The 10752-nt window shown below is 37.5% G+C and overlaps 1 protein-coding gene across 10 annotated transcripts in view; it reads right to left on the reverse strand.

The window, feature by feature from the left end:
* Rint1 (RAD50 interactor 1) overlaps positions 1–10013 on the reverse strand; it is a 27010-nt gene extending 16997 nt beyond the window's left edge. Inside the window, exons 1-6 of one of the 10 annotated variants that reach the window (XM_015488363.2) lie at positions 9814–10013; positions 9146–9191; positions 4446–4627; positions 2740–2981; positions 318–467; positions 61–234 (exon numbers count right to left, since the gene is read on the reverse strand). In XM_015488363.2, the coding sequence (XP_015343849.1) occupies positions 61–234; positions 318–467; positions 2740–2981; positions 4446–4627; positions 9146–9191; positions 9814–9855 (836 nt within the window). In that variant the 5' untranslated portion in view covers positions 9856–10013. Of the gene's footprint in view, positions 1–60; positions 235–317; positions 468–2739; positions 2982–4445; positions 4634–9145; positions 9192–9813 lie in introns of those variants that run through there. The other 9 variants (XM_048786140.1, XM_015488364.2, XM_048786139.1 and 6 more) reach the window with 9 other exon arrangements.
* Positions 10014–10752: the final 739 nt, after the last annotated feature.

Here is a 10752-nt window from a genome sequence, read left to right on the forward strand (position 1 = left end):
AAATAATTGCCAAATATCCAACTGAAAGTAATGACCATGAAATATGGGTAAATTCTCTACCTTGTAAGCTTGTCCTTGAGAATTTTATGCCAGAATTTAACTGTGGCTCTCATGAAACTGAGAAGATGAGTACAGGATGATTCCTGAAGTTTAATGTCAAGTTCTGTCATAGCCACCAGGATAGAGGCTGCCTCTGGCACATTATTGGTCATCAGATATTGTTGAATGTTATCACTGCAAAACAAAGGAAAGAAAATAAACTTAAGGAAAATTTATTCAGAATAATTATAAATCTGGAAAAAACGATTCTCCCTCACATTTTATATAAAGTTACATCCAAGGACAAATGAAGCACCACCCTGATGTGGCTATTTAACCTAACGCCATGTCTCTCTTGGATCCTGGAGTCCTCTAAATTTCTTAGCAACCTTCTAAGAGCAGCAAGCAGCCCATGTTCAGGATAGCATCTGTTAGGGTCAAGTACAATATCTTCAATTGTTACTTCTTTTGCCTAACAAATTTTGATTTCCCACTTCAAAGAAATATATTGCAAACTAAGTGTTCCATTATATTAGAATAAAGATTACTGTGCTTAAGAAATATACAAATGTTACAAAAGAACTTAAAATGTACAAGTAACCACAGAATATAGAAGGATTGCTTTCTAGGATGATATATATCTCTGCAGAACACGGAAGCATAAAGGACATTTTAGAGCCTAAGAAAAGTCTTCATTTGGAGTGATACTGCTGTACTGTAGAATTCACGAAACAGAACAAAGTTGCTAGTCCTAACAAGAAGAAACTATTTAAATTAAAAGAGAGAATTACAAAAGCTCAAAAGAAAGCTAGAAATAGAGATGTTACCACAAAATACTTAAGGGAAAGAACACATTATTAAAGAGAGAAACAATTGTTTCTGTACTTTGTTATAAATTTCTTATTTCTAATATGATTCTTTGGACACATTTCTCTTAAACAATTCAGATATCAGAAATGGTTATAAATAATCACAGTCCTATTCTAGTTAACCTAATACTTTTAGTTAATCTAATAATTTTAATGAAGTACAATGAGAGGGAGACCTTTATACAACTTATTTTACTTAATAAGGTTATTAATATTATCTCTTACTGGTATTTTCTTTCAGAGGGGCAAGGAGAAATAAAGAAATAAAATAAAGCAAAGTTTAAAATTCCCTCACTGCAAATAATTTAAACAAGAATGAGATGATCTAAAAAGCTTAAGTCAATTTCTGGAATCACTAATCACACTACAGTCTTCAAAAATAAAACCTCATATATGCAAAATAAGGATTTTCATACCAAACTAATAAGTAAAATGCTTTATAATCTTAGGAAACATATGCAGGACAAAAGAATACATAACATTCATAACATATATAACATTAAATATATTAACTATGGTACATCTTAAAGAAAATATTAAAAATTTTGGAACCAGACATGGTGGTGTCACACCTATAATCCCAGCTACTCAGGAGGCTGAGGCAAGTTCAAGAATGGCCTGAGTAACTTCCATGTCTCAAAAAAAAAACAAAAAAACAAACAAACAAAAAAAAAGGCAGGGAGCAGCAGGGGGTGGGAAGGGCACAAGCCTAGCATGCACCAGACCATAGTTCACTCATGAGGAAGGGGGTACTCTTGGATGATTTTTCTCCCTTTGGTTTTCCAGACGTTAATGGCTACTGACAGTTATGCAACAAGAATAGCTAAAACTAAGCAAGGCTCCAACAATATAATTTCAGGGGACCATATCATGAAACCAAATAAGTTGCCCCTTTAGGTAGAAATGTTACTCTGGCTTGTTTAAAAAGCAATACCAGATATAATCACCAGTGGTATATATTCAATTTAAAAGAACTTCTTTCTCTTCCCCCCCTACTCAGTAGAATTTTGTTATTCATCTAAGAAAAGTTATTTAATGATTCACACTGAAAAAAATTCAAATTCTAAACTGGGCGCAGTGGCACACGCCTGTAATCCCAGTGGCTCAGGAGGGTGAGGCAGGAGGATCCTGAGTTCAAACACAGCCTCAGCAATGGTGGGGGGCTAAGCAACTCAGTGAGGCCCTGTCACTAAATAAAATATAAGGGGCTGGGGATGTGGCTCAAGTGGTAGCGTGCTCGCCTGGCATGCGTGTGTGTGGCCGGGGTTCGATCCTCAGCACTATATACAAACAATGATGTTGTATCTGCCGAAAACTAAAAAATAAATATTAAAAAATTCTCTCTCTCTCTCTCAAAAAAAAATTGAAAAAAAAAATATAAAATAGGGGTGGGGATGTGACTCAGTGGTTAAGTGCCCCTGAGTTCAATCTCCAATACAAAAAAAAATTCCAATTCTAGAGGAAGCAATCCATCTCATTGTGACAATCTCTAAAAATTAAACAGGGATACCTATTACCCACACTGAGTGTTTGTTTTACTAATTTCATATTACAAACAATACTTTTTACCACATGTTCATAACACAACTATAAGACTTAAAATTTTAACATACTTACTTTCTTTCAAATGCAAATTAAACTCCCTGAAAAGTTTATGTTCATTCACAACAAAGGAAAAGAATCATTATCATAATGCTATTTTCCTAACAACTGGTAAAATTACATCATTATAATCTTTAATTAACTCAATTATTTAATGGCAAGCATGCATGCTCTAAGACAGAGCCTCAAAGGAAAACAATAATTATGAGAACAAAGCAGCCCATTTTACCTTAGTTCTTCAATTTGCGAAATCCATTTAAGGTAAGCGAGATGCCGTTCAATCTCTTCAATTTGGTTAATCATGGCCCCGAGATCATCCATCCAAGGCTGTGCAGTCAGCAAATGGCTGTTAATGGAACTGAAGAGATGAGTTTCTTGCTCCAGAAACAGATTAAGGAATTGCTTTGATTCTTCTGCATTTTTTAAGGCACTCTGAATTCTTTTAGGAATTTCTGATGAAATGGTAAGTACCTAACCATACCAAAAATAAATAAATAAATAAGACAAAGAGAATAGCATCGATCAGATAAAATTTTCATAATCTTTTTTTAGTTCATTCATTTCCAAATGCATGTTTGTTCTGACAGAACTGAAATTATCTATTAAAAACTTCGAAAGAGGGCTGGGATTGTGGCTCAGCGGTAGAGTGCTCACCTCGCACATGCGAAATCCCGGGTTTGATCCTCAGCACCACATAAAAATAAATAAGTGAAATAAAGGTATTGTGTCCAACTACAACTAAAAAACAAATATTAAAAAAAAAAAAAAAAAACTTCAAAAGAAAGATTTGATTTCTTCAACCCTACCAATCAATCCAAATATAAAATGCTGGATGTGAATGCGACAAACCATTATGTTCAGTATGTTTATTTACGTATAATTTGTGAAAGTGCAGCCTAGTGTCGCAGCAGAACTGACCTTCCTGTAGAAGGACTGGCAGATGAGGTGAGGCATGGTAGAAGACCACACAATGGATAGGCACAACCCACTCAGCTACGACATAACCTCTAACAGAGCCCTTCAAGAGTGAAACAAACTGATGGGGCCAGGCTAAACGTAGGTGTAGTAGAAAGATAAAAAGAGGAGAGTTGAGGAGGCCCAAGGTGATGGGTAGGGATAGGAGAACATAAGACAACTGACAACCCAGGGATGACATCCACATACCCACAGACTGTACTTAACCTAATTTAGTAGTTAAACAATATTTTTTTTTTCTTTGACTATTCCAGGTATACAGATCCAGTTATTTTAGATTCAAGAATACTTTCATTGTTTTTTTTTTCAATTATTTTAGGTAATGTTTATTGTAAAAAGAAAAAAAGAACCTGAAAAGACATAAAATATGAAGATAATAAGTCACTTTCAGCCAACTACCCTAAAATAACCACTATTACAATATTATACTTTTTGTGTTTTTCTTGCTGTGCATTTATTAAAAAAAAAAAAAAAACTGGAATGACAGTGTCTAAACATTTTTGTAAACCACAAAATTATTTACTCATAAAGCACTTTAGAAGTCATTCTATAAAAGCTATATAAAATGTTAGCTATCATTATGTTTTCAAGACATAAATCAGCAGGAACTTTTGCCTTTTAAATAATCTATAAAATATGTAGTACCTTTGTAGGTCTTTAAAAACCTATTAAATAGTTTAAAATGATTAGACTTTTGTCACAATCCAAACTCTAAAATTCTATAAATAATAGTGATTATGTTTATATTATATTCCTATAATGAGTATGTTATTGATATTATTTTTTTATATTTATTTTTTAGTTGTAGTTGGACACAATACCTTTTTATTTTTATTTATTTTTATGTGGTGCTGAGGATTGAACCCAGGACCTCGAATGTGCCAGGCGAGTGCTCCACCACTGAGCTCCAGCCCCAGCCCCATTATTATTGATATTATTTCAACGAGTTTTAATACTTACCTGTTCTTCTAACTGCATTTTACTTTCTGTCATTTGTTCTATGAGTTTATCAAGTTTTTTTAAAGATTTAAGGTCATTTCCAACTTCCTTTTCTATGAATGCAGACACATAAGAAAGGTCACCATTATCTGTATCTCCGCAGACCTCTTCACCTCCCACAAGAGATGCAATGTTCATGTCACCTAAAACTTAAAAAGGAACTACTCAATACCACTAAGCACTATAGAGTTAAAGGAAATATAAAAGATACACAAGACAGTGTGTTTACCTTTAAACACTAATAATTTTAAAACACATACAGTATATATAGACACATAATATTTAAATGAATAGCTATAAAGCAGTCTATCAAGCAAGTACTACAAAATACTTGAGTGGAAGAAATTCAGAGTGAAGAAAAAAATCTCATAAAGTCTGACCTAGTAACCAGAGGTTTCACAATAGACATTGTCATGACAATGCTAATACCTTTTCAATTTTTTTTAGTTGTTGATAGAACTTTATTTTTATTTATTTATAGGTGGTGCTGAGAATCGAACCTGGTACCTCACACATGCTAGGCAAGTGTTCCACCACTGAGCTACAACCCCAGTCCCCCTTTTCTAATTTTATAAGGAATCAATGGTAGATTTAGACTAACAACAAATGAGTTCTCTAGTTTTAAAATGTTAAATTATTGAAATATTTCAAGTATATGGAAGAAATTTGAAAAGGTGACCAATAAGTAAAAACTCTTACTAAACAGTTTTAAAAGCTTAAAATGTCATTGTTACAAAGATGTCCATATCAGAAACAGGAAGAAGGAAAAAAGAATACATGAGAGAAAACACAAAAATTACTTGAAAAAAATCAAAATGGCTATTTTGTACAAAATGAGATTCTTTCCATGGCAAACAAACCAGATTTAGCCCAATTTATATTGGACTTAGTAAAAAACGTGGCAAAGCAGATGACTTGGAACCCTGAAGCCATTTCTTGTTGAAGAGCAATGTGAAATTTCCCAAATACTCACCAGGATGTTTATTAAGACCTAATTAAAGTTACCTGTAATTCTTTTTAAGCAAAAGTCAAATATATAAATTTAAATTTTTCAAGTTTTTTTTTTTTGGGGGGGGGTGGTACCAGGGACTAAACTCAGGGGTACTATTTTGTATTTTATTTAGAGACAGGGTCTCGCTGAGTTGCTTAGCACCTCGCTTTTTATTGAGGCTGGCTTTGAACTTTCGATCCTCCTGTCCTAGCCTCATGAGCCGCTGGGATTACAGGGAGCCACTGGGATTACAGGCATGCACCACCTCACCCAGCTTAAGTTTCATCTTAACAAAATACTTAAGAAAACAAATTTTTAGTAAATAGTCTATTTCAAAGGCAACTAAATTATTTTCAATTGTCCTAAATTTGTGGATCAATAGCATTGCTCTTCTTATCAGGTATCTCTTGCTATACTTTGCTGACCAGTGTGGCATTCTTTTTTTTTTTTTTTCTTTTTTTTCAGTACTAGAAATTGAACCCAGGGCCTTCTGTATGCTAGGCAAGTGCTCTACCACTAAGCTACATCTCTAGCTCTTTTTATTTTGATAAAAGGTCTCACTAAGAATTGAACAACAGCAGATGAGGTAGAGAGGGAAGATGGGAGAGGAGGGGGGATAGTAGGGGATAGGAAAGGTAGCAGAATACAACAGTCACTAATATGGCATTATGTAAAAATGTGAATGTGTAACCGATGTGATTCTGCAATTTGTATTTCGGGTAAAAATGGGAGTTCATAACCCACTTGAGTCAAATGTATGAAAGATGATATGTCATGAGCTTTGTAATGTTTTGAACAACCAATTAAAAAAAAAAAAAAAAAAAAAAAGTCTCACTAAGGTGCCCAGGCTGGACTACTTTGATCCTCCTGTCACACACTCTCAAGTAGCTGGGATTACAGGTGTGGCACTGTGCCTGGCTCAGGGTGGCTTTCTGAACTGTGCCCTGCACCTCAGGGACCTGGAGGTTCATAGCAGTTTCTTGGCAAAGAATTAAGGGGTGACATGACCAAAGAAAAAGGGAGAGCACAAGGGAAACCAGGAACAGTCCTCGCAGCCCACCCCAGTGTGCTGAGTTCAGGTTTCTCTCTGAGGAATCTGTTTCCATGCATAAGCTATCCTCTTTTCATTATTCATAGCTTCTTCTTCCAGGCAAGTTTAGAAAACCTGAAGTATAATCATAGCTTCATTTCACTGATAAACACACTCAGTTCTACTCCCTCCACAATTTGAATTTTTCCACATTGATGAATTAACCTTTCTAGATTCAAGTAATTCCTAGTTTAAAAATAATTTTAAAAAAGTGTGTGTGTGAGGGATAAAGCTGGGGGGAACGAAACAGACCCTCCTGGGGAACAACATGTAATCACCTTCATTACAAGTCATCCTAACTATTAACATCTAAATATATTCCTAAATGTAAAATGTAAATATCAGCTATTATTCAGTTATTTATGTAAAGACTAACAAAATACAAATCAGTATGTTTGGTATCAGGTATGTTATCCCCTCACCCTTCCTTCTACCACCAAAAACTAAAATTTCCCTTTGTTCTATTTAACTTCTAAAATTCATTTCCTGTTCTTTTTTTTAAATTATTTTTTAGCTTTAGGTGGACACCATCTTTATTTTATTTTTATGTGGTGCTGAGGATCGAACCCAGTGCCTCACGCATGCCAGGCAAGCACGCTACTACTTGAGCCATATCCCCAGCCCCTCATTTCCTGTTCTTAATCCAATACTATTTATTTTCTTCTCCTTCACATATGAACGGGATTGACCTGTCTGCATCCACACTTTATTAATATATAATAATACAGTATATTAATCACAGTACATAATATCATACATAGTGCAATTGTAAGTTAATCATTATATATGAATATTATATTAATATCATTGTATATTCACAATTTCTTCTTTTTTTTACCTATTTATTATAAATAAGTGAGTTGTGTATATCCACAAATAAACAGAGACAGGGAATCCTCCGGGAAAAGTTAGGTTGCTACATCTTAGGGAGTTGATTCTACCTCAACATAAAAGAAAAAAAAAAAATCACATTCTTTACGTATATAACAATTCAAATGTGTCATATAGTACATTCTTAATCAAATTACATACTTCAAAATGACACACTGGTGATTTAGGAGATTTTTATGTCTCTCCTTTTCCGTTTTTTGTAAAGAGCACTACTAATTGCAAAGTAGTTGACTGAACACTGGGAACAAGGACAAAGTCCATGATATGACAATCAGTGTCTATCCTGTTACTAAAATGATATATTGGTAGGCATCAGACTTCTGAGGCATCTGAATGTGGAAAAGGAAAGGTATGTTATTCAGCTTTTCATCTCAGTGATCAAAATATCTGACAAAAAAATTTAGAGGTGGAAAAGTTTATTTTGGGTTCACAGTTTCATAGGTTCTGTCCATGGTTGGCCAACTCCATTGCTTTGACCCTGAGGTAATGAAGAATACCATGGCAGAAGGGTATGGCAGAGGAAGACTATCAATTCATGATAGCTAGGAAGCAGAGTGCAAGAGGAGCCAGGAACAGATATAGTCCAAGGGCATATCTCCAGTGACCTACTTCCTCCAGCCATGTCCTACCTGCCTTCAGTTACCACCCAAAAGTCCACCAAAGTATTAACCCAAGTGGATCAATCCACTGATAAGGTTACAATTCTCATAATCTAACCATTTCACCTCTGAACATTCCTGCATTGCCTAACATGAGCTTTCAAGGGACCCCTCATATCTAAACCGTAACAGAAGGGTTTAACTAAAAGTTATGGTGCACCCTCATATCCTTCAAGGAAAAGGAATTAAGCTGTAGCAGCCATGACTATCAAGAGTTATAACCTGGGGCTGGGATTGTGGCTCAGTGGTATCAATCCCTGATTCCCATAAAAGAGCTATTATATGCTCTACTCCACGCCTCAAAAGAAAAATTCACTTCAAAAGCCCCTGAAGAGTCCTTGATTTCCAATAACCTGCCATACTTAGGTTGCTGTATCTTACAGAGTTAATTCTACGTTAACTTAAAAAAAAAAATCACATTAAAGTAAAATGACAAATGTCAACATTCCTGGCATATGTTCTTATCCTAGGTATGAAATGTAGGCACCAACTTTTCCCCCTTCCCTGACCAGTCCAAGATCCAGAACTCAAATTATCCATTGTGCTCTTCCCAAAGCAAATTTTAATTGCAAATTCACTGAGGGTAAAAGTGCAACTAAATGATTATCATTTACCTCCTTTGAACCTGATTAAGGTTCAAAGTTAAGATTAAGGTTAAATGTTTCCGAGATCATTAGCTTCTCCAAACTCCTGATGCTTAAGTTGATGCATCATTAACATGACAAGCAGGTCCCAATTATTCTGAGTTGTATCTGATGGACAGACCTTGAAAGAAGCCATACCAGTTCCTGTTCTAGGTAGAGGGTCAGGAAGTGTTCTTCTCCAAAGCCTCCCACATTTAAAACCTTACACAGCAATATGTGTATAATGATAATCAGTATTTATTATTATATAAGCATATTCCACAGAAAGAAAATAGTTCATCTGAAAGATAACAGGCTAAGAACCCTTTTCTGTTGCAGACCCTGGAAGGGTGAATTTGGAAGGAATGCTGGGCAAAAAAGAGCTAAGGTATTTGGAGCCTACTTACTTTTCTCCTCGATGTTCTTCCCTTCCTCGCCACTTTCAGAGGAACACTAGAAGGAAAATAGGTGTGACAAAACAAATTAAGAATGAAGTAAGATGGAACTCATACAGGGCTCCTAAACGACACCCACTGGAAGACAGGAGTCCCAGTCTCCCTCCCTTCGAGGCCTTCTTAGGGGCCAGAGCAATCAGATATCAGTTTGAAAGATAGCTATCTCCTTGGTGCCACCACTGCCACCTTCCCAGGTCTGTGACACTTAAGACCCGAGTTACCTGCCCAGTCGCCGAGGTTACCACCCAATGACATCTGTCATCTCACCCAGACCATCAGACCCACTTCGTTGGACCTACGTCCCTTGGGGCGTCTCAACACTGAGCTCCATCTCGAGTCCTTTTTATTTTATTTTGAGACAGGGTCTCACTAAATTGCTTAGGGCCTGGCTAAGTTGCCCAGGCTGGTCTTAAACTTGCGCTCCTCTTGCCTCAGCCTCCTGGGTCAATGGGGATTACAGGCTTGCGTCACCACGGCCCGCACAACTCGGTCTTGGAAGACCCTCCGGCTCCAGCCACGGGTACCACTAATTTCTAGGGTCACCTCACCCAAACAATCTCCCCTGGGAGATCTGTACCATCTGACTGGGCCACCAGCGTCCCCTCCCAAGGTCGCCTCACCGGGGCTGCAAGCACCTCGCAGATCTCGCCGGTCGGATGCATTCTGCCTCCGCGCGAGTCCTCGGCTCCATGTGCTGCCAGCTTGGTGTGTGGAGTGCGACTCCGGCCAGTGACAGACACCAGCTCCGACTCGGTGTCCCTAGGACTACGCGCCACCTCGACTTCCTCTTGCTGTCTCTCTGGTTCCTTCCTCTAGGCCCAGAGAGGCCATGGCAGCGTAGCCCCGGGCCGCGCTGTGGCACCACCTGCTGGCCGAGGGTCGGAATGGCCGCTCAGGAAGCGGGCGCCTGCCGGTAAGGTTCTGGGCTGGGGGAAGGGGCAATCCCTCTCAGCCACTGTAAAGCCCCTTGCTTGCTGGGAGCTGCTGATAATGTAGCTTGAAGGTATGCTTCCTCCACGCCATAGATTCTGTAAATCATTTAAATTTATATCTTAGACAATATTATGTTAGAGAGTGTGAGTAAGCTTATTAACTAAGAACTTAAAAGTAAATGTAGCTTATTTGGTTCGGTTTAATAGGAGATTTTCAAAGAATTTTAGTGAAAGGAAAGCGAGGAAACGGGGCTGGCGACCGGGACCAGGCAGGGATACGCACGAGAGTTTATTTAGAGCTGACAAATAAAGGCCATCTCTCCATAGGAGAGAGAGGCAACACAGGTTTGGGATTCGGGACTTTTATGGGGCAGGCTCAGGGATTAGACCCCGGTGAGTCCTATTGAGCAGTGAAGGTTGAAGTCAGTGGTGAGCCTTTCTCAGAACCCCCTTAGGCGGAAAAGCGAAAATTTTCCCAAAATGCAGCTGTCACTTAAGATGGCCATCCAGATGCTAAACAAGGACCTTACAGTTAGGATCTTTAATCTTTCTTTTAAGGATGATCAGATTCCTAGGGATAACTCTCTGGTTTCCTACCTGGAGAATGAGGCTCTGGTTGTAAACGTC

The sequence above is a fragment of the Marmota marmota genome, unplaced genomic scaffold (assembly GCF_001458135.2).
Source record: "Marmota marmota marmota unplaced genomic scaffold, marMar, whole genome shotgun sequence".
Lineage (NCBI taxonomy): Eukaryota > Metazoa > Chordata > Mammalia > Rodentia > Sciuridae > Marmota > Marmota marmota.